Source organism: Coturnix japonica, chromosome 14, assembly GCF_001577835.2.
Source record: "Coturnix japonica isolate 7356 chromosome 14, Coturnix japonica 2.1, whole genome shotgun sequence".
Lineage (NCBI taxonomy): Eukaryota > Metazoa > Chordata > Aves > Galliformes > Phasianidae > Coturnix > Coturnix japonica.
In genome coordinates this window covers 947,325-974,889 of record NC_029529.1, presented here as the reverse complement: position 1 = coordinate 974,889, position 27,565 = coordinate 947,325, and the positions used below count along the sequence as shown (strand labels likewise).

General features: G+C 40.8%; 1 protein-coding gene across 7 annotated transcripts; it reads right to left on the bottom strand.

Annotated features, from left to right (window-relative positions):
• Nucleotides 1–291: 291 nt before the first annotated feature.
• ZC3H7A (zinc finger CCCH-type containing 7A) lies at nt 292–26,960 on the bottom strand. Of its 7 annotated transcripts, XM_032447734.1 has the most exons (24): nt 26,854–26,872; nt 25,776–25,870; nt 22,238–22,341; nt 21,197–21,236; nt 20,169–20,366; nt 19,432–19,590; nt 18,457–18,537; nt 18,314–18,352; nt 17,664–17,694; nt 16,893–17,173; nt 15,062–15,269; nt 14,031–14,095; nt 13,035–13,227; nt 11,195–11,356; nt 10,034–10,230; nt 9,701–9,798; nt 8,574–8,755; nt 5,383–5,459; nt 4,728–4,861; nt 4,233–4,338; nt 3,602–3,710; nt 2,915–3,048; nt 2,419–2,582; nt 292–1,222 (listed from the first exon to the last, which is right to left on the bottom strand). In XM_032447734.1, exons 3-24 carry the CDS (start codon nt 22,303–22,305, stop codon nt 1,033–1,035), a joined length of 2,916 nt encoding a protein of 971 aa, XP_032303625.1. In that variant the 5' UTR covers nt 22,306–22,341; nt 25,776–25,870; nt 26,854–26,872; the 3' UTR covers nt 292–1,032. The 7 variants fall into 7 exon arrangements, 6 of the variants coding, with proteins under 6 accessions (XP_032303625.1, XP_015731963.1, XP_015731961.1 ...); XM_015876477.2 differs by lacking the exon at nt 25,776–25,870 and having other exon boundaries at nt 22,238–22,338; nt 26,854–26,960; XM_015876475.2 differs by lacking the exon at nt 25,776–25,870 and having other exon boundaries at nt 26,854–26,958.
• Between the last annotated feature and the right edge of the window lie 605 nt (nt 26,961–27,565).

The following is a 27,565-nucleotide window of genomic DNA, read 5'->3' as shown; positions in this document are numbered from 1 at the left end:
GAGCTCAGGATAAACAGGACGGGGTGGTCAGGCTGTTCCCACCTGCTTCCAGCCAGGACGGCGCTGCCTGCATCCTGCACTGCACTGCTCCTCTCGCTCTGCCAGCACGTGGGCTGTTGTCAGTGCAGTGCTGTGATGAATCCAGTGCGGTAACAACGATAAAGCAAACGGTGAACAAGCAGCCGAGACACAGAAAGTAACCCAGACTTCAGCAACAGGTGCTCAAACTTTTGCTAACAGGCAAATAAACCATCGGCTGTTTGTACAAGACCTCAGACCCGAGAGGCTACATGCAGAAAAGAGCTTTGTGTAAAGTTCTCTTTATTACAGGCAACATTAGTCCATACGATAATACACAATACTGACATACAAGTGTAATCTTTCAAAATCATCATTTAAACAGCAAAGACCAAGAAACAATTTTAACTACTTCATTTTCAAAAATTAATACGTTTTTCCTCCCAAGATCCTTTTTCAGTAAATTATATTGAAACATACAAATAGAGAAAAAATACCCATTCAACATATATTGTAGTTAAATGGTTATTTTGCTTAAAATCTTTAATAAGAAAATCCTTTTTTAGCAACCTACATATAGATAAGTAGCAAACTTTGTTTTAAACAAATCGTCTCCATTAAAAGATCTGAAGAATATTCATCCGTCATTTTCTTAGCCCGCAACACTCTTTGTAATACCTTGATACTGTGAAGTTTTTCAGCTGAAGGACTGACACTAGGGGGCTTCCTAGACATTACAACCTCTCTCCCCCTTCTATTCTCTATCATTTTCGTCCAACAGGAGGTGAGAAAGCACATAATACTTCAGATTTTTTTATCCACCGCTCTGTTTCATGACAGCACAGACAGGTCCACTCAATTCCCCTAAATCTACTATATTTTGCTGTTCAGGAGGAACAATATATGCCAATAAAAGCAGAAAACCTGCAGCTTTTCTGTCACATGCTTTTGATTATTGACAATTTTTTTCTGGTTTACGCTTCCAGCTGGTAACACGTTTATGTCATCTCAGTATTAGTCTAAACCTTTAAACAAAAAACTATATTTTCCAAAATCATTATCACTGGGAGCAATCAAGTGATCTTTTCTTGCTTTGCTGAGCTTCATTCTTAAAACTTGTCTTCGTTCTTCCCATTCATGGAGTTCAGCATTTCCATGGGCAAATTTACAGTTGTTTCCCTCTGTGCAAGTACCAGCCATATATCTGTTAAGACAGATTTTAAGCAGTGTTTTTGTAGCATTATGATGACAACTGTTATATCTACACGTTTTTCAGATGCAGTGGATTCTTACAGTCATAAAAATAACTGGAAGAATACTTAAGTTTTAATGAGATGATACTGTTTAGCATTTGATTATAATCTTCTTCCCTTGCTGTCAAGTATTTGTGGAGGAGAAGGGATGATTCTTTCTGTTCTTTGTGATATCTTACTGAGTCATTTAATGCTTGACACCTTTCATTTACTTCAGGTATTAATGTAACTGATAATATGACCTTCACATTTACTTCACTAAGCTACAAAACTACCTTTCTTTTAGAAATTCCTTTAATTTTCTTTTGCTAACTAAATTTGGAGTACTCAGCATGTCTCAGGAATTCATTATATTCTAGTATTTTTCTGTTAAAAGGTAAGCATACCAATTGATATTCACTTTATATTGCATAACTGAGCTCTGTTAGCATTCAGAGCATCACAGTACTAAAAATACAGTAAATGGGCACATAAACTACCATGCAGTGCCTGCACACACCAAATAACTTGCTTTGTATGCTATGCCATCTCTCAAGATCTCTAAAACATTCAAAATGTTTAACACGATACCAAATGGATAAAGTTTATGAATCAACAAAATGATTTCAAAGTTCTCAGGCTTGCAATAAAACTGCAACAGTGCAAAGAAATGCTAGCAGGCTTAACAAAAATCTACTGCAGTCAGCTAGACAAGCTGCATTTACAGATTAAAGGAAGCAGCAAAACAAACAACCAGTGCTGGAAAAAAACAGCATAATATTTCTACTTGCCTTAAAGCTCCAATTACAACTGTCCAACTAGAAACTGTTCCTGTGTTCCATGGGTAATGCAAAGCAGATGTCTAAATAAACTTTACTAACAGAATTTTTTTTAACAAGTTTTTTTTTCCCCTGCTGCTCTAAGCTTGCAGCCCCTCATGAAGATCACGCAACAATTCATTGGGTTCCACAATTAGGAAGCTCGTCACTCTCCAGCTTCTAACAGCACATGTTCAAATAGTGTTAATTACTTACCTTATTGCTGAAAGACATGCAAGAAAAGAAATGTTGGAACATGGTGTGTTAATACACACAGTGGCACTAATCATTTCTACTATGAAGTGGAACTTTCCAGTTTACAAAATATATAAATCTTAGAAAGTACATACCTATCACAAATGCTAAAACATCCAGTTGGAAAGCGATACTGCCAGCAGTTCTGATCATCTTCTGTGTGGAAAACCTTCTCTTTATGCTTCTCAGAAGAAATGTGACCCTGCCACTGTTTCTCACTATTACAGTTCTTCCCACACATCCAGCAGTGGAAATCCACCTGTGGTGAACAGTGAATTTGAAAACAAAACATTGAGAACTCCATTTTACTCACACAGAACTGCTCCTAATACATTTTAAATGCTTTCTTTCTGTCAGTGTACAAATTGTTGCTCAGCTTGGATACAGTTATTTAAACAACACCTGAAGTTTATGATTTCCACTGGCTTTAGAGGACTCAGAAGAACTGTTTTCCAGTCTCAGTTAAACTGTGCATTTAGCATAGCTAGCCATGAGATAAGGGAGCACCAGGAGAGTAAGGACAACAGCACGTTACTGACTGGAAAGGGAAAAAGGAAGCGTGACCTTGGAGTCACATCAACAGTTACTTACTGTTACTTCAGCATAGTCAGTCGGCATGTGAATTTGCTTCCCATTTTCTTTATTCGCCTGAGCAGCTGTATCATCTCCTTTTTCTGGTTTTTGACTTTTTAGCCATATGTCATACAACTGCTCCAAGTCTTGAACTAATGAGAGCAGAAGCTAAAATAAGTAATTAGCAATTAAGGCAAAAGTCTGAGAATACTAGATAAATGACTGAGTTTGCAAGAATAATTCAATCCCCACCTATTTTAAGAATAAAAAAAGAAGGACATGGTATAGACAGCTACACAGTTTAGAGATATGAACCAGGAGCAATATGAATCTCTAGCTACTTGCCAGGTAGCTACTACACAGAGGAAAGTAACATGATACATATTTCTAACAGACACACAAAGTAAAGACAACTTGGTAATTTGCTCCATGGACCATTATGCTACTTCTAACACTTGAAAAATAATATACAAACTACTTTGTTATTAATGCACAATTCAGGTCATGAATATTTAATGCAGCTATTTTTATTTAATGCTATTTTTGAATACTCAGCCAGAGCTCATTCAAATAAACTCAGTGCCTTCAAGGCCTAGTACAAAAAGTAGCAAAATAAAGTTGATTTAAAAGTTACTGAGGAACAAAAATGAGGAGCAGAAAAGTTAGATTTACTGCATTGCTTTAATCTTTACTTTTTTTACTTACTGCTGTTCTCCTTCATATATGTCCACATGTCTCTCTCCTCAGGACTATGGGCGAAGGAGCAGTTGCCCACATACTGACATTTCCTGCCGGAAGCAATATGATTGCACAACTAGAATATGAATTAAAGACATATTCTCCATGACTATAAAGTAAAGGTGGTGATAGCACTTTTTTTTTTTTTTTTTTTTTTTTTTTTTTTAAGTTAAGTGTTCTGTTCTCCCCCTTGACAGACATTTACATTACAGGAAATACAAAACCAAGTCCATTTTATATAATGACTGTAGTTCGAAATGGAAACCAATAGATGCAAGCACCAAGCCTCCTTTTTACCTCCTATCAGATGACCAGATCACACAGGTGTTTGAAATATTTCTAAGATGTTCACTGTAAATAAATAGAATTTAATTAAAACATTTTTTAAGCAATCAACTCTTGCTGATGAGAGAGGGCTTCAGGAACTGAAAAGGACTGATCTCACAGGTTAAGGCTGAACTCTGGAGAAACACTATCAGCATATTCTACCAGTTCCCCCTGGGAATTTCTGCAGAGCTGATGAAGTAAGGCCAGTTACTGGTATTTTACACTTATTCAGTTTTCTTAACATTAAAGGGCTATTTTTAGGTTGACATACATCAAATTGCAGAGGCACTTGTTTCTTTGCAGGAAGGGGACGGATGGTCATCCACTTCTTACGTTCGTTTGACATCACAAGCACCACACGGCGATCTTTGGTCCACCTAGACAAAAACAGATGCATTCAATGAAAAGAAGTAATAATAACTAATGTGGCTCTGGGCAGCCTAGTCTGGTGGCTGGTGAACCTGCACACATTAGGGGGGTTGAAAGTGGATAATCACTGTGGTCCTTTTCAACCCAGGCCATTCTATGATAACAGAGGACACTAATATAGATCAAAGCAGTGCCAGGAAAGCCTTGAATGTCTATTCATAAAGCCTCCATCCTTCTAGCTGGAATTTAATTGAATTTTTCTGGAAACTTTATTACGCTTCAGTACGCTTTTTGAATTCCCTATATGACCTCTTTCCTTAACAAAGTAATAAACTTCTCCATAAGAGGTTTTAAGAATGACAAAAAGGCAAAATTTTTGCTGCTCTGTCTTACTTACGGGTGTCTTGCCTTTGCACTGCAGTATTTTTTGTTTCTGTCTGGCTCATTAACTTGACCATTCCTCCAGCACTGACCACAAACAAACTTCATCTTCAAATTAAGTGATCCATATTTCATTTGGTTCCCAAGGATCTTATGCAAAAACAACAAGAAGAACAACAATGAAAGATATTTTGTATCTGCAAGGAAATCCATACGAAATTATGAATTATCCCCTATGATAGAAGTTTACAACATATGCCCATACATTGTAGTTATACTATATGTCCTGTCATAGTTTTGCCTGAAATTTCAAATCTAGACTTTTTAAAATAATGCATTTTTTTACTCATTTCTGATTTAGGCAGCCAGAAGTTGTGAGAATATTATGTATAAACTGAACCTAAAGAAGTCCAACATATTGAAAAGATTAATGGCCCTGTGGCAGATGCCTTTGAAATGGTATTTAGGTTTTCTTTTTCACCTACGACAGAATAAGCAAAGGGAAAAAGGAATTGTATTGAAGAAAAGCAGGCATTTTAAGCGTAAGTAGAGTAAGGAAAGCTATACTGAAAGTCTGCTTAGGTAGCATGAGAAGTAAGCAGTTTCTAAAATATACGACATAACACACAGACTAGAAAAAAGAATCAAGTTTCAAGGCAAAATGAAAATACCTGTGACCCATGTGCACTAGCTTCCATGTTCTGCCAATATTTCTTTGATTCTTGAACAATAGTATCATGCGAAATACCTTTAAAGGAAAGTTAAAAGCTCATGAGTACTTATAGCTACCCTGAAATTTCAGACATGCCCAAACTTCCGTGCTACCCAAGTCCCATATGTGTATTTACATACACTCACACACCTACATGCATACTTAAGAATCTCACTTCCAAAACTTAGATGTAGTAAATAACACTACATTAAAAAACAAACATGAAAGTTTTCTAAATTACACGTTGTCCAAATATATAAAGATGCATCTGTAAGTATTTGTGTAAATACAATTTCTGTAAACATATCCTCTGCCATTCTCATTAGAAAACCTCCATTTTATTACGGCATGCAAAAAACAAACAAACAAACACAACAGCAGCTGGCAGAAACTAGATTGCCTCTGTCTTCTTTAAAAAGATCTTAAGCAAGCCCTGCTAATTAAGCTTTGTTTCAGGCCATTCTTACAGCTTAGGTTCCTATTGGAACTATAGAGTGTTCTCACATACTGTAAGTTATTGCTGTAAATCTACACAAATACCATGTGCAGAGAGGGACCTGGTGGACAACAGGCCGGCCATGAGCCAGCAGTGTGCCCTCATGGCCAAAAAGGCCAATGGCATACTGGGGTGCATTAAAGAGAGTGGCCAGCAGGTCGAGGGAGGTGATACTCCCCGTCTACTCTGCCCTGGTGAGGCCTCATTTGGAATACTGTGTCCAGTTCTGGGCTCCCCAGTACAAAAAAGACAGGGATCTCATGGAAAGAATCCAGCGGAGGGCCACTAAGATGGTGAAGGGCCTGGAGCATCTCCCATATGAAGAAAGGCTAAGTTAACTGGGCCTGTTTAGCCTCGAGAAAAGATGACTTGAGAGGGGACCTAATCCAGGTCTATAAATATCTAAGGTGTGGGGGGCAAAATGGTGAGGCCAGACTCTTTTCAGCTGTGTATAAAGACAGGACAAGGGGAAACAGACAGAAACTGGAGCATAGGAAGTTCTGCACTAATGTGTGCAAGAACTTCTTTACGGTGAGGGTGACGGAGCACTGGAACAGGCTGCACAGGGAGGAGGTGGAGTCTCCTTCTCTGGAGATACTCCAGACCTGCCTGGACACAGAGCTGTGTGACTTGGTGTAGGGAACCTGCTTTGGCAGGGGTTTGGACTTGATGATCTCTGGAGATCCATTCCAACCCCTGTGATTCTGTGATCTGTGCTTGGATTAGAGGATTGGTTAAATGTTTCTTTCCTGAGGTAGGATTTGTTTTCTTCCCTGTGCAGTTATATAATTGTGCGCCCCGGTGGCGCAGTGGTTAAGGACGCCGCCTTGCAACACTGGGGCCCGGAGTTCGAATCCCCCCTATGGCGCAAATGGTAGAAGTGCCACTCTGCTACACAGAGGCTCGAATCCCGGGGGCTGGACTCGATGATCTCTAAGGTCCATTCCAACCCGCACGAGACTATGATACTATGATAATTATACAGTCAACAGGTAAACAGAGGTTATAGCAGATGTTTCATATGAAAGATTATCGTGATAGAAAGATAATCTATGATGAATGGAAAATGCTCACCGACACTGAAGGTTCGCAGTAATCTCCAGAGAAAGAGATCCTGCCTTAGTGGCAGTCAGCCCTTAAGTGAGATCTGGGAGAGGTGGAGCCAAGCTCCACCCCTTCTGGTAGCACAGCTGAATTACCTTCACCTGTGCTCCTGCAGCTGACTCATTGCTTGCTTCAGGTAGTTAATCAGAGGTTCAGGCTGTGATCAACAGTTTCCCATACATTCCCATACCTTAAACTCCAAAGAGGAGCCTCATGCTGAGAGATCAGAATCAGAACAAAACCCAGAGTGACTTTAGGGAAGTACGAGGGCAACACAAACACATCCTTCCAAAAATAAAACACATCCTCTTTTGGCAAAATGAGTTTCCTGGGGAACCCAATCCTTACTTCAAAACAGAAATTACAGAGTAAGTATTTGCTGTGCTTGACTTTGTAGGGGCAGAGGGCAGAGGGTAAGAACAGATAAGAACAGAAAATGACTGTTTTATTTTCACACAGCAACCTCTGAAGGATGAGCTCGGGAGACAGATTGGAAATCTGCACAGAAACAGCCACCTCTTATCTCTCTTTGACTTCATGTCTGTGTGATATCTTCTGTTATCACACTGGTACAAGATTTGAGATAAACTGAAGGGTAAACCGCAGGCAGAAAGGGGGAAAAATACCAACGATGCTGCACCACATGGGGACTGCCAAGCTTCCCTTTTCCTCTCTGCATCACAACGATCCAGCACAACTACTTAAATAAAGTACAGTTGTACAGAGCAAAGTAGAACAAATAAGCAACTATGGTGGGCCACAAACTGTTTATTGCCAACAGTTCATCAATTATTTTAAATTTTAAAACAAAAAGATTATGAAGAGTTTGAACTTATGGCCAAGGAAGGGCAATAAGTACAGAGAAATACAGTTCAGAAGACATCAGCTAGAAATAAAGTATTGAAATCTGTTATCTTCAAAGAAGCCAACAAAAAACCAACAGAAACAAACAAGAAAAAGCACTCTAAACATCCTGTATGAAGAAGGACAGAAAAACCAACTAGACCTTCAGCAGACCACTGAGACAGGGTGCCCACCTAGATGCACTTATTGTCTGTCTTACTATGTAAGAATACAAGATCAACACTAAGCTAAATGAAAAGCTTAACTACAGAGAAAACAAGGTTCTTGCATGTTGGAATGGATGGGAACAATGGCATAAATAAAATACTCCAAAATTTTGTTTTCTTTTTTGCCCCCAATGCTCTATGAAGAAGATATTTAATCAAGATCTTCTAAACTGTGAATGCTTAAAAATAAGAACAAATCTGGTTGGACTTGGATTTAATAACAACGTGACATTTACGATTTTATTTCAAGAAAAAGTAGTATCAGATGATAATAAGCTGTTCTGACTATGTTTATTATTAAAACCTTCAATAGCTAGTAAACTTATCAACACTTTGTACCCTATTTACGCAGCCATTTCTCTAACGTGCTGCTACGAAAGATTTTAGCAGACTGGAAGTCAATGCACCGCCCTCCCCCAGGTTGCTAGACAAAGCAGCAGAATAAAATGAAGAGCAAGATGAACATTCTGTTTAACATACCTGTTTCTTTTTGCATTATCCAGACTTTAAGCTCTACCAGACTGTGAGCATAAAAGCATTTATCCTCTCTTAAGCAGCCATAATGTACCTCATGTCTGCACAGGTCAAGTTGACACCGAACTTGAAAAGGGCGAATTTTTGAATACTTCACCATAGTTTCTCGCAAAATGTGGACAAGGCACCTGTTCAAAGAAGAGTCAGTCTTAGATATGTCTAAAAATGACTTGATGTGTGGGAAAAAAATGTAAAATAACCCACCGTTACCACAGCTTACTTAAATGCCTTTGTATCACTTACTTGAAACCAGCAATTTCCAAAAGGAAGTAGCACCTAATTACTGTTTCTAGTCTGAGTAAACCAACATCACAAATCAGTGCTCTTGTAAAATCAAGAGCTTCCTCTTCTGCAAAGCATTACTGAATCCAATCCAACTGGATCATTGGTTTCTAAGCAGCAAAGTGTATCACATTCACTTTCAAGTATATATTTTATTTTCACACAACTTGTTCTTTCGTTAATGATGCTTTAAAAGAATTGATGCATCCCAGTAAAAGCCTTACTCTTACAGCTGTGGTATTTCCTCAGCATGGATAGTGGAGCATAAATAAAGCAATTAAAATGCTCCCACTTCCATTTCTGTCATATAAAAATTTAACTGTATGTAGTATCAAAAATCCAACAATACTGCTGTGAAATCTTTTTATCTTTCAAAGAATAAAGAGACTTCCGTCACTGCTTTGTATGAATTCAATTAATAAGACCAGTGGTCTAATTCAGGTAATTAATTTCAGGTAATTAAGGTAAACTTGTACTTAACTGGGTTAAAACTCAAGCAGAATAAGCACATTAGACTGAAGAAAGAAGATACATATAAAATCCTATATAAATTCAGCATCATGCAAATTACACCAATGCAGCTTACCAAGCTCAGCTCTTACTATTTAGTCACACGGGGCAAACCTTGCTTGCAAAATTTGTCTTAGCCATACTGTCAAAGCACTACAGTCAGTTAAGCAAGGAAAAAAAAAAAAGATCAACAAGTAAGAAATGAAAAACTGATATTCATAAATACCCTGAAATCTTTGCTTTTAATCTGAAATTTAAAGAGATGGTTATTTCAGACATACTTGTTATCTTCGAAGTCATGCATAGCAGGGTGAGAACAAGAAGATGAATTATCCTTGTTCCTTTTGCTTATTATTCTGGGTTTATGATCAAAACATTTCTGGAATAAAAAAACCCAAGTAATTATAAAGTATTTATTTAAATATACTTAAAAGTATACCTCACCTTGAGTATTTTATCATAGACTTCAACTAGTCTCTGCTTCAGAGCTGGTCAGGATATGACTGAACACATATTTCGAAACTTACAAGTTAGTCACAAGCAAAAGCATTTCTTATAGGATAACTATATTACCTATTATACTTTTTATCTTATCATTAAAGATAAAGCAGCACCTCACAAAGAAACATAAAGAATCCATGATGTTCTTGAAGAAGTCGTGAGACAGTAAAGTTGATCTTTCCATTTCCTCCAAAAAGAGCTTCTCGACTAAAAGCTCCTTTGCGCTCCAGTGTCCACACATCTATCTCTTCTTGGCAGTATGCAAACGTGCAGTGCCCTGGATATCGGCATTCCTCTTCAGCAGCAACATCTAAAATGATAACAGCGAATCTGACGCTGCTTTTACCCAACTTTTACTCTAAGTTCACCTTAAAACCTTTACCAAGTCTACTAGATAGTTATGGTATTTATGGTGCATCCGTTGTGAAGTCTAGCAGATAGAAGTAGAACCTCATGCTGACTGACAAGCATCAGCCTTTCTGAGTTTTAAATTTTCAACATCTCCATCAACTATCTTTTGTATTCTTTGCTTAAGTACAGTCAGATATGACTGTTAATTAACACACCGGCCATCTTGCTTGCATCATAAGCAGTCCGTACTGCAAAATGACACTTTCTTCTATTGTTGTTTTGCATATTAAGCACTCAGAATACACTCCATTGAGGGCAACAGTATCCACCAAGACTGCAAGACGGCCAGACCAGTTCTTTTGCAAACCTACAGGAAGCTGAAAAGGTTGTCCTGCAAGTCCCTCCTAGTCCAGAGCATGTTTTTATTGAAACAGACTAACTTGTTATTGGAAAGTGTGTGCATACTGACAGACCTGCATGATCCATCCTCTCTCTGTCCTGCTGGCTGGCAAGAACAGACACGTATGCACATCACAACTTCTGGGGGAATGTTAGAAAGCAGAAGGGAACTACTTCTATGCCAGTCCCTATTTATCTGTATTGTAATACATGACTCGTATGAAAAGAAGGAAAAGAGAGATGGTCAAGGGGATACAGAAAAATGAAGCAAGAAAATAAAAATACCACACTCAAAACTGAAGTTATTCACGATGAAGAACAGAAGTGCAGCTCATGTTTTCTAAATAATCACATTGTCAAAATATAGCTTCTCTCATGATTCTGAAAATATAAAGAACGCTGTAACTCCCTTCTCCATCTCCCATGAACACGTATAAAATCTCATTCAATACTTCACCATGAAAAACCTAGAAGATATTAGTAAAAAGTTAACATTTGTGTCAAACCATCTATAACACACCTACCTTTACATATATAATATGGTCCCACATACTGTGTTTTTGTTGGTCTTGGACGTATTTTTTTCCATGATTTATCTTCAGAATTTTTTATTCTACCAATTAGAATATCCTTCTTACATTTATGTTCTAAATTAGGGTGATAAGCATAATCCAGTAATTTAGGACCTAAAAACAATCACAAAATTGCTTTTATTCACATAAACTGCAATGTAATTTTATAACTTCCATGCACAGATTGGCGCATACACCCAAAAGCGGAGAACACAAACACAGTGTATGGAATTCTTAATTGCATCAGCAAGTCTGAAGAACCAAACGTCATCAGCAGCCACGTTGAGCAGAACAGAAAAAAACTAAATACTTACAAAATGACCAGTCTTGTCAATAAAAAGCACGGAGGGAGTACTGTATTATAACCCTGTAATGCTATGGGACAGCAACAAATCACTACCTTTTGTCAAATTCCCAAGTATATTTTTCCATAACTATTTCCATGACTGTTTTAAAACTTAATTTGCTGATTTATAAGAAGTCTATGCAGGTGAACTCCAAGGATCAGAAAATTGCCCACTTAGCCTTCATTTTCTATTATATTAAAACAGCTCCTATGCTCAGACTCAAAATGCTAGGTAAGAAGCACATGTGCCCAAAATATAAATGTCAGTCCCAGAGCTTTGTTATTCAGGAAGGAAAAGTGTGCCTATGTTTACGATCTCATTTCAGGATGGCACTGAAGTGCAGATTATATTACACCTAAAAGAAAGACATCAGGGAGTAAGTTTGAAGACTAGCAATGCTCAGTGAACTTTGCTATTTGCAACTTGGGGTCTATGAAAAAGAGTACGACTCATTTTCCCGGGACAAGTTGATGGAACAGTATAATTTCAGGTTGTGTAAGCAGGAGACACTTAAAGGCTTTGATTGAGATACAAAGAAACAGAAGAAATAGATGCATTGATATAAAAAAGTCGAGACAATGAACACATAAGGTATTCCCTTCAAAGTTCTACAGCTCCTGTACTTTTAGTGTGTTTCAAATCACTTCACAGATTTTTCTTGTAAAAATAATTTAAACCTAAAATAGTTCTTAAAATTGCAATAGCCATCGTCAAAATGCCTCAATACAACTATCTCCGAGATCCACTACCATGGTGTACTTTAGTACTGACACCTGTAACTTGAAGCACAATGTGTGTTTAAGATTAGTCTTAATAAAAGCTATTGCTTCTAGAATACAGTTTGTTTTTTTTTTAACAGCAACAGCTCAGGTCTAAAAGATTAGTTATATAAAAGCCCAGTACAGGTTAAGATCCTTTCAGTCAATACTGTGGAGTTAATTATTACTAAGGTTTGGAAGCCTCATGATTATGATTTAGAATTAGTTTGGAAAAAAAAAACAATAAAACAGATGGGATGTGAAGGTTACCAGGTACTTTGAACTGCAGTTCAATTCCCCATGGCCAATCAGAGAGGGTATTGCAAGTTTTTTTAGTCTTGAGCAAAGGTGTCATTCTTCACAGTACCCTGGGCATTGGGAGGAAAGTGAATACAGAATGTGAATGACCTTACACAGTTGACCTACAGCTTGGGGAAAGCATGTGGAGACTGGTGGAGGTTTTAGAAATCAAGAACCTAGCAGGACAAGAAATAGAGACAAGAAGAAAGAAGATAAAAAGCTGCTGAAACATTCTACCAGTTCCTTAATAGCAAGACTGAATTACATCTGCAAAGAACAAGTCAGAATTGAGCGCTACTTAGGAGCCAAAAGTATTTTCATTTGTTTTATTTCACAGTATTTCACCTTGTTTTTAAATCAACCCAGTTGAGTCCCAGTGCCCCTTACCTTTTTTGACAAAACATAACTGGCAGGCCTGCCTTAGCTCATGTGTGCCTTCTAATGGGTTTCTTCCCTTGAGTGCTGAAGATACAGGTATATTAGCAGTTGCACTGCTAAAAACATTTGAGAAGTCATTTCTAGTTTGACCTGAAATCCCCATGTAATTTTCAGACCCAAACAAACTACTAGGGCCATTTATCTGTAGGAAGAAAGTATATTTTACTTGAGCCATCTCATTTCATTTCTCCACCAGAAAAAAATAAACAAATAAATAAAAATTAGCTGACTGAAATTATTATTCAAAGCATAAAAAAACTTTGCATGGAGAAAATCAAATACAAGCTTAAGAACACATCATAAAAGTGGATGTAGAGATTTCACAAAAGCCATACACTCAGCCTACCAAGCACATAACAAGATGCAACCAAGAACAGGGAGAACAGAAGCAATTGCCAGACTATCAGTACAACATGGCCCATAAGAATGCACTCTTAACATCACCCTTCCACACACAATCAGTGGCTATCAGGGCCACTATCTGTATAAGACATATAGCACAATTACAATACAGAGACCAGAAGGATTCTCAGGTTTGAGGCAGTCTCTGCTCTGTTCCTGTACTTAGACAGTTCTCTAGGACTTGTAGTATTTGGCATCAAGACCATAAAAGGGATTTTCTCTCTTTTAGGTTGGTTATTTTAAAGTTGACACTGTTAAAAGAGTTTTAAAGCAACTTCCTCAGAATAAAAAGTAGCTATGATAGCAGCCAGATCACAAATATGAAACAATCTTTGTAGATTTTAGAAAGCTTTTTTTCCCCTGTGTCCAACTACTGCTGTTTTGAGCTACAACACAATTTTCTCCCATGCCAGAACCGTGTATGGAACTATAGTGCCACTTATTTTTTAAAAAAACTTCTTACTGTAAAAATTAAGATCTGTGTTAAGCCCTTGATGGATCAAGGTTTGAACTGACGGAAAAGAAAACATTAATGATACTTACAAACAATGGAGAGTTATTGCTGCTAAGTGTTGGTGTTCCATCTCTAGAAGCTGAACTTGAAAGGTCTAAAAGAATAAAGTTTCAATTGCTTCAGTTTCCCCAAAACATCCTATAAAACATCCTATTCAAAACATTTTAACTCCTGAGAAGCATTAAGTTCAAAGGTTTGTTTTTTTAACAAGCAACCCATTTTGCTGTTGTTTGCTACGTAGTTCTGTGCTCCCCCTCCCCAGTCAGTTATGTGAAATTCCCCTTGTAAACATCTCGGTTGAAAAGTAACTTGGTAATCATTGACAGTACGACTGACTGACATTAGCAGCAGCTCTGCAGACATATGCTGAAGGAACATAAAGATAATACTCATGCTGTATAAAAAGGGTAGCTAGATAAGCAAAACTTGATTATAAAAAATACAGATATGAAAGAGAGCTAAGAGGATTTTTTTATTTTTAATGTTATTTTGTCTCTTCATTCTTAAGAGCACATTCTGTAACACTGGTGATCTGAGATAAAATTTATTTTTTTTTTTAGTTCTCCACCTATTTCTTTCTATTTCACTATATAACAACCTACAGCTTCAATCCAAACATGTACGGTTGCTATCTTTTCAAAGTACACAGTTATACCAACCAGCTTTTTAGGTCTTTCCACATTTATTGTCAAATCATCAGAAATGGTTTATGCTTTATTAAAATAGATACACAAATAAACCATGAAGATAATATGGCTGCTACTTAATCCTTCTTCACCCAAAAATCAGTAACTTCCACAGTAAATGTAGAAGAAACAAAGAGAAGGAACTTAAAGACACTTACGCAAACCCGAAGTAAACAACAGCTTTCTTCATAATATCTTGTGTACACCCAACACTGATTATCAGTACAGGTAAAAATGCAAGCACAGACCAAATCTTTTGCACATGCCAAGCATTACTGAGTAGCAGTAAAAATCTGTTAAACAAGGAATCCATTTGGCTGACTCATAACTCTCCCCCACATTGTAAGGTTAAATATTAAGACTCCTTTTTTTACCTCTTTTTGGGTCACTGATTGAAAAGGTGCTTAACGGGGAACAGAAATTTTCCAATGAAGAAGCCAAAGGCTGTGAAAAGATTTCTGAAAGAGAGGGTGAAGGAACAAATCCTGTACTAACGGGCAACGTCCCCAGCAAGGAAGCAGAGAAGGGCACGCTGGGAGCAACACCTCCTGCAGGAATTGGTCCCCTGGCACCTGCAGTTTGCTGGATACAAAGAAATGAAAAAAGAAAAAGAAAAAGGTTCACACAGGTTAAAAAAAACCCTCAATAAATCTGCAACAGTCTTCCTTTCTGCCTTTTAATAAGGTTTTCATTAGCTTTTGTAAACCTGCAGAACAACAATAAAAGGTACAGTAGAGAACTGCAGAAATCACATCTCAGTGCTCTAATGCAAGGAATTGTCTATAAATCAAACACTTTCAAGGTTCAGTTTTCTGAAGTGAACTGAATAAGAGATTTTGAATTTTTTTATGAGTCAGAAACTTACACGAATTTTTCTAAATAAAGAGAACATAATTCAAACAGTAAGGAATTAGCACTGAAATAGATCCTGGGGCAGTACCGAATGACATCACAGTCTGCATAAACCAATTTACCTTCTTCACTCAAAGGAAAACCACACATCCTCCCATACACCTCTGTGAGGGATGCAACAGAATGTGGGAGTTTCCTTCCCTGTGTCTCAATTGCTGCCACGAGAAGCTCCCTCCTTGCCTGGAGGCTGACCAAACTGGTCTGCAGAGTGGGCAACATCTCATCCCCAAGTGCATTCAGGCTCTACACTACACGATGCTACAATCTATCTCAAAAGATAGTATTTGCCATTGCCATGGCAAATTTACTATGATTTAACATTAATTACAACTGAAATTTCATAACACAAACAACAATATAAAATGCATAAAACTTATAGTAAGAAACCTATGCATTTTCTATTCAAGAAATCAAGCTCAAGACAAAACAAGTTCTGCAATCAATCTTTTTTACAGCTGCATCCATATCTACATGAGAATTAAAAATAACAACTTATTGAAAAATCCAACAAGCCAGATCCTCATTTAACAGCATGGTATTAAGGGCTCCAAATGACTGTCACAGTCACAGCTCAGAGTCAGTAATCTCGCTATTAAGTTCAGCCATCTCTGCTCATCAATCAGAGCTTTCATTGTGACTGTCAGTTGAAGAACTCTGCATGTTTTATATACTCCAACTCTAGAAAGGCAGTGTAATGAAGAATAACTCAAAAAAACTCCTCAATTTTTCTAATAATCTCTTCCAACAAATTATGAAAGGTTAACCAGAAATAGGCCATTGTGAGGCTATCTGCCACACAGGCATGGACAAAGCTCTGACTGCAGAACTACTGCTTGGTGCACTAGAAGATAACAGCACAAGCACTGCTGTCCTGCAAAGTTGTAACCACAAACTTGACTTTCTACAGCCCCAAGGTGGGCACATCAAATACCCCCAGGCTCACCAGGACCCTGTTGCAACAAGTATACACCAGCTCAGAATTCAAATGTCTGCTTCACCTTTCATGGTATTTCCTGAAAGTAACATCCCTCCCACAGAGGTCGCAGTTTGTAGCAGTGTTTCTCAAAGTAGTATCCATCCACCAGCAACCTCACTCAAACCTTTCAGCACACAAATCCACTGTGATTTCCTTGGAGCTCTGCCAAGTCCTGGTATCTTTACAGACACATTTGCAAGCCCCCACAAACGAGAGCATCAATCTGATCGCACACAACTACAGCTCAACGTAACCAAAAAAAGTTAATTCACATACAAAACAAGATCTCATTCAAAAGAAAGCAAATAAAGTTTTACCATTATGCTTTCATCTGGATCAGGCACAGAATCAAGTAATTCATCAAGTTCTTCACCAATAATTATATCTCCATCTCCACAATCTAAACATGTTTCTGGCATAGAGAAAGAAGCATTTCCTCCATTTGCCAATGCTGCAGAAGGCAAAGAAGCTTTTTCCGCTTGAAGAGACATAACAGAAGATAACGATGATATGGGTACTGATGCCACTTTAGACAATTCGGAAACAAAGGCTGACGAAGAAGCAGAAGAAATCGTATCTTGCTTCTGGTCAGACAAATCTGGAACAGAAAGATAGGAATGAGTGAAACTTTTATTCAGAGGTGTAAGAACACCTCCCATAACCTTCAGCCTGATGGTGTCAGGAGACAGAGAAAAACTTGAAGTATTTTAAAGCAAAACTACATTAAATGTCTTCTGGTTCATATGTCTCCATATCACGGTGCTCATATATTGCTCAAACTTAAAAAGGCAGGAAAAGTTACAGGTTTGATATGCTACTGAACCTCTGGCATAATATCCCCTCCCTATTCTTTCAAGTTTAACAGGTCAGTGAAATGATTATATTAATGGTGGTTCAGTCCTATCAAGGTGAGGACTGGCTCAGCCACTTGAATATGTAGTTTCACAGATAAAAATATCAAACTTTTGACACAGATCTTTCAAATGACAAGTTAAATTTTCTTAAGAATAAATTTCGTAACAGATACAACCAGATCTATTACATATCTAGTTTCCTAGTATTAATACTCTAATACACACAAGACTCACCTAACTCAATATCTTCTACAGAAGAAGAATTCTGCAAGTGAGAAAAAATGCCTCTCAGTACTTTGCACAAGAGCCCTTAATATTTTTCAAGCATATATTTACAGGCAAAGAACATAAGCCCTCTAAATTAGGTTTAATACAACTTCTAAGTTATGAAGTCCAGTAGATTTAAGGGTGAAATAATGTTTAAGATAAAGCATCCCTTTGCAGACTGAAATACACTTGCTGTATCACTAAAAATCTGTAACCATCCAACAAAGGAACAGTAAGACTGATACTTGGCAAAATAAGAGTCCAAAATGAATCTTAAAGGAGCTGTTCTGGTCTTTCTTCATTCTATCCCAAGTCCTCCTTTACACTTAAATCACTTGTTTCATCTGAAAAAGTCTTTAAGAACTCTTCTTCATCAGGGCTACTCAGATACATTAGCTATAGGAAGACAAATACATGTTCAGCTGCTAATGTAGGTCAAATTATGGCAAACAAATAAATCTAAAGGTACTTCACCCCAGCTTTCCTCACTTTCATTACTCTACATAATATAAATCACATTAACTACATCCTTGTCTCAAGATATTAAAAGTACATCTATTCACTGAACTAGATTTAAAATTTTACCTCATATTCATTCTACTAAGATTAAACCTCACCTGAGTTGATGCATCATTAGAAACTGAATTTGAGGGTGGCTGCAATGAAAAGACACCTTCATGAGTTACAAAATTGATATCAAGGGAAAAACTCAACATTAAATCTGTAACAATTTGTTGTTACAAATAAAACCAAATCTTACCTTTGCTCTTACATATGCTTTCCTTATTTTTAATCCTAATTTTTGAGCTAGTTCTTGAGTAAGCTTAATCACACTTTCATCCTAAGAGAAATAATATGTCATAACATACATGGATTATCATCTGGTCAAAGACATTTGTTTATATCTCAAATAGTGTTTGTTCTGCAAGATCTCTCCAGGCAGGATGTCTCAAAAATGCAGACCCTCAAGCAACATAATTTTAAGAGCTGGGGGGGGGGGGGAGCAGCCAGAAAACAGAACAGTATCCACTTTGTTGCTTCTTCAAATAAAAAACAGAAGATTTTCCACAACCAGAGAAGTTCAGAGAAGCGTGTAGGGTGTGTATAGACACACATTTACACTATTTCTAAGGTAGAGAAAGGAAAAAATAAAATCAACTCAGTATTCTAATATCTAATCTTATCTACTCATTTTAAAAGAAGCATTAAAAAAAAAAAAAAAAGCACGGAAATTGGATTGTCAGCAGCATCACTGCAATCTGCAGACCCTGTCCTGCTACAGCACCCACTGCCTGCTAACACAGACACAACCTACAACTGAAGGTTCTTACTGAGCATGGCTAAGAACTACAATACTAAATGTAGTATTTACTAAATGAGAGCACTTAACAACTACGGGCGCTTTTTCTCTTAGAGTACACCTCTGTCTAGAGAACCTTAAACAGTTAATCCAATGCTTCTACTATTTATTGCAAAAGATTATGGCACTTGGCCCATACAGGAACGTGTTTCTTTTGGTGATCTTACTGCTTGTAAAATCTGCTATCAATCTTCACATTCAAAGCAAGCAATAAGAACAGAGGAATAAAAAACCAAACAAAAAAACAACAACAAAAAAAAACCAACAAACACCAAAACCTGCATTTAAAACAAATAAAAAGTAATGCTCTTGATGTAAGTGCATATTTTCTGTATTAATTCTGTAGAACTAGCCATAAAAGTATCATTTGCCTACCTGTGGCACAGCAAGAGAACACTTTGCTACAGCATCATAAGCTGTCTTATACCTTCCCAGCTCATTCAATGCTTTTGCTTTCCGATAGAGTGCTCTAAAATTATTTTCATTTAACCTTAATGCTATCTCACAGTCTTCTAGAACTTTTTCATGCAGCCCCTATAAGGGAGAGAAAAGAAAAAACAAACTAATCAGAATGATTTTTATTGTTGGAATGTAGAATTTGAACTGTATTAGACAAAGGGACTGAAATGCTATGAAACATCCACCAAGCCCACTGTACACCACACATGTGAACTGCATTAAGCAACTGCCCTACGCAACTAAAAAGTTGTGCTATTACTCATATAAAATCCAGTAAGAGGGATGAAGACAATTTCTTTCTCAAAAACCATCTTATTGCACAAAGAAAGTGGCAAACTCAGGAGCAGTCAGCAACAGAAATAGATTAAAATACTCTTGTACCAACTTTCAAGTCAAGCACGACTATTCTGGAAGCTGGCAGCCCTGCCCTGTGGCAAGGGGTCACAACCTGATGATCCTGGGGGTCCCCTTCCAACCCAAGCCATTCCATGATTCTGATTCTTTTGCTATTCATTCTAGTATCCAAGTGATTACACTTGTGAAAAGACAAAAGACAAAACAACACCAAGAGGTTTTCACTATTAAACTTTCCATGCCTTCACAGTGTTAGTGGATGATTCTCAAGAAATGATACCGTTTTAATAGAGGCTTACCATGTTTGAAAAACATGCTATCCTGTTTACATGTAGCTTCTCTAAAATATCATCAGACACGTGGATTTCTTCAGAATTGGCATAATCTGCTATGTTAATAGCTTCTGAATAGTGATTCAGCGATCCTCTCCAATCACCTTCTCGATATACATCATTCCCTTCATTAAAAAGATTTCTAACAAGTTCTCGTATAAATAGCTGTAATAAAGAAAAGCACTCATGAAGACCAGTATTTGTTGTGTATGTCCCATGTTCCCAAACACATGTTTAAATAGGAAATGCATACTTATAAATTCACGGAACAGAAATGAATTAATATTTTTGTTTTGCCTACATTGGTATTTCTTTCCCCCGAGACAATCTCAAATACTCAGCATCACCATACATGCAAATAAAAGAGGCTGAAGGACTCATACAGTCATTGCTTTGTGTGTAAAACTCAAAGGCAAATGTAATTTGTGCTCCCTGCACTCTGTTAGCAAACAGCAGCCAGAGCAGCTGGCAAACCAGCAGCACACAAAGGCAGCTCTTGCAAAGCAGAAGGCTTTTTCAAAGTAAAATTTGAACATTAACAGTCTTAAGTAAGTCATTCTCATGTCCAGTGATACAGTTTAGTGTTGGATAAAAATACTAGAAAGATGAGTGTGAAAACATAAGTCTTAAAACTATACAAAATAGTAACACATACCCAAACCAAAATCTGTCAGAAGGAAGTGTTCTTTATCTCACTTTCATTGCACTGCCCTAAACTTTACCAGATCCAGAATGTCATTTTATCCAATGAATGCCCAATTCATCCCTAACAGCAGCAGAGATCAGCTGAGCTGCTGAGCAACTGTCAGCCATCCAAATATCTGAACACCTGGAGCACAGTCCATGTAGCCCTCCAGTTTCCATGCTGAGACATTTTAATATTACCATTCATACTGTATTATTCCTTAAATGATGACTGAAAGCAAGAATAAATATCCAAAAAAAAAAAAAAAAAGCAGAAAACACTTCAGGAGACGCAGAAGTAATTTTATTACCTCATATTGTTCTTGTGTCCCTGGGTAGGGCAAAGTAGATCTAGAAAAAGAAATCATAAAATGTACTTAGAGAACACACAGCTCACAAGACCAACACAGCAGAGAACGTTGGCTCTTACTTAAAAGCAGCCCTAACGCAGCTTCTTCTTCAGCCTGTACTGAACAAGGCAGGACTGCTGCTGAGCAGATTTAATTAAACAACCGCATTTTGCTATTACTAACGAATAATTTTCATTTAAAGCTACATAGCCAGTCTTAGCTCTCCTCTTCAAAACATGTTTTGAATGCCGAGTTTAAAAACTCAGCAAATTGTTTTTAAACAAACAGCACCTTCTGTTCTCCAACATGTAGAAACAGTCTCTAATGAGAACTGCCACCTTTCTATAAGCACAATAAAACGACAAATTACCTGTCAAAAGAACACACCAATGTTAATTAAGTCATACCCCTAACACTTAAGGATTTTTAAGACACTTAACAGAGACTTTCTCTGGCAGAAAACCAACATTTACCTCTGTTCTTTCAGGAGGAAAAGCAGAAACCCCTTCCCGTGCAGGTTAGCCAAGAAGCTGCTTCTAAATTGTTTTTTAAAGTGCAGGGTTTTTTCTATGTGAACAGTGAAGGAATGTGAAATTTCAGAATCCGCTTTGGTTATCAGGATCTTCTAGGGAAGAACCTGGCACTGATCTAAGCACAAATTAACTGCTGGGAGGCTTTTTCATCAAGTTAAACTTGAGCTCCAGAGAGCAGAAACATCCAGGCAGCCGTGCACAAAGCTTGGCAGTCAGCAGCAGCCCCATCCCAGGTGTGACGGCCACAAAAGGGGGATTTCCAGGCACCCAAAACGTCTGTGCCAATTTTTCCCAAAGGCTGAAGATACTCCCACCCCCATCTGCTCTGTTTGGGAACAAAGCAGGGCTGGTGTTACACTCTAGGAAGAACCAAAGGCTCTCTGACAGTATTCACTTACAGGGACTTCCCCAGTGCTATCCGTACCCACAGACACACATGCACACAAGAAAAAAAAACATAGCACCATACTCTATAAACTGGAGTCCTTTCTTAATGTCCTGTTGTCTAGTGCTTCTTTCTTCTGACACATTGGACATGTTATCCTGAACATCCACGTTTCAGACACACAACTCCTCAAAAAGGAAAGAAAACAGAGTGCTGTTAGCAGTGCTGACCCCATCCCACAGCAGCAGACGATGCCCACCCAGCAGCAGCTCCCACAGCCACACTGCCCTGCACCTCTCAGCTCAGTTCTGCCTCCCTGCTGCTCTGCATCATGCAGTCACATCAGCGGGGCTGAAGCAGCCGCTCACACAGCATGTGCACATTACTGCTCAACCAAGCTGAAGCTCGGTGCTTCCACAGGGTCCGTCTGCAACAGCTCTGTACTTCATTTATTTCAGTATTCAGTAGAAAGTACCTCAAAAGCTCAGTGTATTTATTGATAAAAGGACAAGTTGATTAGGAAACTACTGTTTGAGCCACCTCCCGAGTCTCTCGCTGCCAGCCAAGCACTGAGGTGTGCCTGGAAGCAGGAGGACCACATTCCCAATGCCTGCCTGGGGAGACCCCCAAAGATCACTGCTTCATCTGTAAAAATGAATGACTTCCATTCCACATTGCAAACTGAATGTCTAAGCATGATCTCACTAGTTTGAATGGGTGATTTTTTTCCTCGCATCATCCAATTAATGAAGTTACAATTACTCAAGTTAATTTGTTATTTGCTGCCTTGGGAGCAGGTTACTGGGTGTTATTGCTGTGTGAAGATGCACTGTCAGAGCAGCCCATCAGTGCTGCTGGGAGCCCCGCGACCACTGCTTCATCTGTAAAAATGGGGAGACCCCCAAAGATCACTGCTTCATCTGTAAAAATGAATGACTTCCATTCCACATTGCAAACTGAATGTCTAAGCATGATCTCACTAGTTTGAATGGGTGATTTTTTTCCTCACGTCATCCAATTAATGAAGTTACAATTACTCAAGTTAAACAGGCAGAAAAGCTGCACATAACGCCCAAGAGAAGGAGGCCTGCAGCACAGCTCTGCTGCTGCTTATGGCTGTGCCTCACTGCAACGGAGGAACAGATTTCACGTTAAGCAACAGGCCAGCAGGACAAACGTCTTAATCTGAGAACACTACAACTCTTAACAAAAAACAACTACCTCAAGAAAAGACGTATTTTTGGAAGAAGATTAGTTTAGGTAGGAATGCATTCCACAGCAACAATGGAAGAACTAAAAAGAATAAAAACAAAACATCTCACCAAATTGAATGCATTCCCAACTGAAAGCAGAAAAGTGCTGGACTAGATACCCCCCCTTCCCTGACTGACTTGGAACAACGTTTGCAAACATTTCTCAGCAGCCTCCTACAAGCATACCAAAGTCCCTCCCAGTCAGTGCTGTTCTACACGTACCTTAGTGCAGCACAAAGAACGGCCTCATTTTCCTACTAGGGTTGCCAAGCAAAGGCACAGAAGCCCCCACTGCCTGCACTCCCAGCACCGCCACGGCCCCTGGGCAGCACGACCAGCAGCTGCAGCAGCACTGAGCGGCACCGCGGGGCTCCCAGTAGCACTGATGGGCTGCTCTGACAGTGCATCTTCACACAGCAATAACACCCAGTAACCTGCTCCCAAGGCAGCAAATAACAAACACTTTCCTGTTACTGCTTTTCACATGATTTTACCCATCCTCTTTTCTTCTGCAAGTTATTACTACACAGGGAGATTCTAGTATGTACACAGAAGACTTTTACTATCCGAGAAACATTTCACCAACAATAGCATACCTGTAAAGAAGTCTAATGTGAATGCCAACAGGAAATCCATCGTCACCTGAATACGTTTGGTATACTCCTTCACATTCAGGTTTCACCATTCACAGTAAGAAACTGTCACATGAACCAAACCCAGAGCTGTGCAGCATGGGCACACGCTCAGCCTCAGGAATGTGGCAGCAAAACAAAACAAGCTGCAGTCCCTGCACAACAACACAACAGGCAACACACTGCCCATAAGATGTGTGAGCACCAACATCAGCTCTGCTCTACTAATTCCAAGCAACCTCAGCACTGCACCAATGCGGGTGACACGAGTCCGATGTCGTAACCACTGCCTTTATCCATCACCTCTGGCAAAACTTTTTAATAACTCCCACATTGACACTGGAGGATGTGCAGATCTGTTCCCTCTGTGGCAACAGCGCTGATGGAACTGACACCAACTGGCACCACAGATAAGAGAACACCAGCAAAGTTATGAAAATACATTGGCATCATTTACTATTCAAAACACTTCCCTGTTTTTCTCTATGTGCTCATTTCCATCCTTAAGACATTCAGGAAGAAGTTACCCTTCCTTCACATCCAGTCATTCTGCCCCACTATTGGATGATTTTGCAGAGGATTTACAGCTGTCTCATCTTTTCCATCCACCTTATGCTTAGACCACCTTGTGCAACCAAAATCATACCAGACACAGTTACATGCAAAGCAAGCAAATAATGGGGTCCTGACTTTCAGAGTCCACAAAAATCACCTTCTTAGCAACCAATTTTCTCCCTCACCTGAACAGAGTTTAAAACAAATGTGTGTGCATGCATATATCTATATATATACACACACACACGTATGTATATGTAAGTTAAAACATTTCTTGTATTAGTATAAAAGCAAAGCCTACACTCCTGCTTTACTCTAAAAAATTCAGTGAAATGAACAGCCTAGAGCAAAGGAAAAAGTACAGGATGCTAAAAACAGAACAAAACCAGACTAATGCATCAGAAACTAAGGCTATAGGCAAACAGACTGTCACATTAGAAGCTGTATTTCTACAACTGTTGCTGTATGACAAATCCAAGCTCTGTTTACTTCATCTGGCACAGTAAGAAAAACTGCTGAAATCCAACAAGTTGAGGACTAATTTATATCATTCTGTCCTCACCACAGGCTTCAGTTCAATCACATCTCACAAAAGCAGAAGCAAAGGAAAGGTTCACTGCCAACAGCCAGCATCACCTCTTCTGATAGACACCAGCCAGACCAACAGGCAGGGAGGACAAATCCACTCCAGCTCTGGCAGACAGGAAAGCCTGCACTTCACTCTTACACAAAGCTGCCACACGCTTTCCCTCCAGCACAGGGCAAGACAATGCTCTTGTTTCTACACTTCGTCAGTTCTGAGGCATTCAAGCCAAACTGTAAAGGACAGCATCAATACATAAGATACAACCGGGATAATTCTTTAGGCAAAGGAGATCTGAACACAACTAATGCTAGACTATCTCGCAAAGCAAAATGAACCCTTGGAATGCAAACCAACCAACCCACACAGAACCCAGAGAATTCAGTCTTTCTGCAGAGGGAACCCGGGTGCTGGGGGTCTGAGAAGGTCGAGTGTGCTCTAAAACCTCCAGCCCAGCAACCACCGCTACGAGGTCTCACGTGACACTTTTCATAGACCCTAAAGCGATTCAACAGGCAGCGAAGCACACGAACACACACCATGAAAACCAGAACGGTTCTGCCGCTGTCAGAGCCGACGTACCCCCAGAGGGCACCCACCTGCAGCTCACCCCGTGAGTGCCCCCCGCTGAAAGCTGAGGTGATCAGGGAAAGGAGCGGGGCAGGGCTGAGCCTCTCCTATGCCGTGCAGACAGCTGAGAGATGCAAAGAGAACAGAGGAAAAACACACAGTGTTATTTGGGGACAAGAGCTACTAACGCAGGGAGTTCGTGACCTTCAGCCGACCAGACGGCCCCGATGCGGCTCCGTATTGGCAGCAGCGATCGCAGCGCTCCCGTACAGCGGCTCTCCCCGCAGCCCGGCCCTCAGCGCGGCCAGCAGCGCTCCCCGCGGCACTACGTCCCCACACGGCTGAAGCTCAAATACCGGCGGCCGCTCACAGCTGGCAGCGCACCGTCCCGTCACGCATCACCAGACTCACTGCTGGGTTACGGGAACCTTAAACCTTCGTACGGTGCGTAACACACGGAGACGCCCCCGGGATCGCAGCGGACGTCCCCGTGCCGCGATACAGCTCTGCGGGCCGCGCCAACGGCCCGAGCTGACACCGCCGTGAGTCACAGCGCAGCGCCCCGCGGGCACAACGCGCGGCACGGAGCGGCAGCGAACCGTCCATCGGCTGGGCCGGGAACAGGCCGTCCCGACACCATCAAACTTCACCGAGCGCCGACAAGTTGTCAAACCCGCGGGAGGGACAACGCGCTCATTGAGCCGAGCCCGCACCGCTGACACCGACCGCGCCCGCCCGCAGCGCCTCCCGCCGTGCCGAGGGCTCGCTCGGGGCTCCCACCGCCGCCTTTGTTCGCGCCGAGAGGCGGCTCCGCCATCTCCGCCATCTCCAACGGCGGAACCGACCGGCGCCGCCCAGCGCGGCAGGGGAAGGCCCGGCCGCTCCGCCGGGAGGGGCGGGACCGGGCAGGCGGCGGTGGCGCGGCGCCCGGGAGCGGCGAAGGACGGCTGTGCCGGCGCGGAGAGCGGCGGGAGCGTTCCCGCCGTAACGTAACGGGCCTCAAGAGAAGGCGGGGGAACAGGACGGGACTCGTTCCCGCGCCCCCACGCCTCCCCCGCCGCAGGGCCCTGCGAAGCGCCAGCGGCTCGTTCCGCCGCGCGGCCCTACCTGCTGCTCGGGCCCGCGGAAGCGCAGCGCCGCGTTAGGCGGAGCCGGGCGGCCTGGCGCGCGACGGCGGCGGCGACAACGACAGCGACAGCGGCGGTCCCTCCTCCGCTCCGCTCCGCTCCGCCCCCGGCGGCGCCGCCGCTGCCGCGCGCGCCCCCTGGCGCCGGGAGGCCGTAGGCACGGCCCGCGGGACAGCGAGACGCGATTGGCCGGAGCGGCGGCGCTGCGGGCTTTTCCATTGGCTCATCGCTCTAGTTTTGGAAACCCGCACTTTTGATTGGTGGCGGCGGGGGAGCCTTTTGCTGCCGATTGGCTGAAAACTTAGCGGCCTCCCGCCGCCTTCCGCTCCCGGCTGTCGGATCTGACAGCCCGGCCCCGAGCCCGGCGCGTTCCGTGCTGCGCGGGGCGGGGCGCCATGCGGGCGGGAACGGCCGGACGGAACGGCGACCCGCCGCACAGTGACGTCATCCGTCCGGCGCGAGAGAAACGTCACCGCGTCATTGCGTCACTGCACGTGACCGCCCGTCAGCCGCTGCCTGTTCTACGCATGCTCAGAGCTGGAGCCGCCGCGCGTGGGTACCGCGCATGCGCCGTGAGCTGAGCGGGAGGAACGGGCTGCCGTGCTGAGGGGCGGGTCGGGGTCAGTGTCAGTGTCAGTGTCAGTGTCAGTCGGTGTCAGTGTCAGTGTCAGTGTCAGTGTCAGTGTCAGTCG

Coding starts and splice junctions, on each gene's coding strand:
- ZC3H7A (XM_015876477.2), bottom strand. CDS start 22,305: ATGTCCAATGTGTCAGAAGAAAGAAGCACTAGACAACAGGACATTAAG. Junction 19,591..20,168: donor TAGCATGTTTTTCAAACATG/GTAAGCCTCTAT, acceptor TCTCCCTTATAG/GGGCTGCATGAAAAAGTTCT. Junction 5,460..8,573: donor GATAATGCAAAAAGAAACAG/GTATGTTAAACA, acceptor TTTCCTTTAAAG/GTATTTCGCATGATACTATT.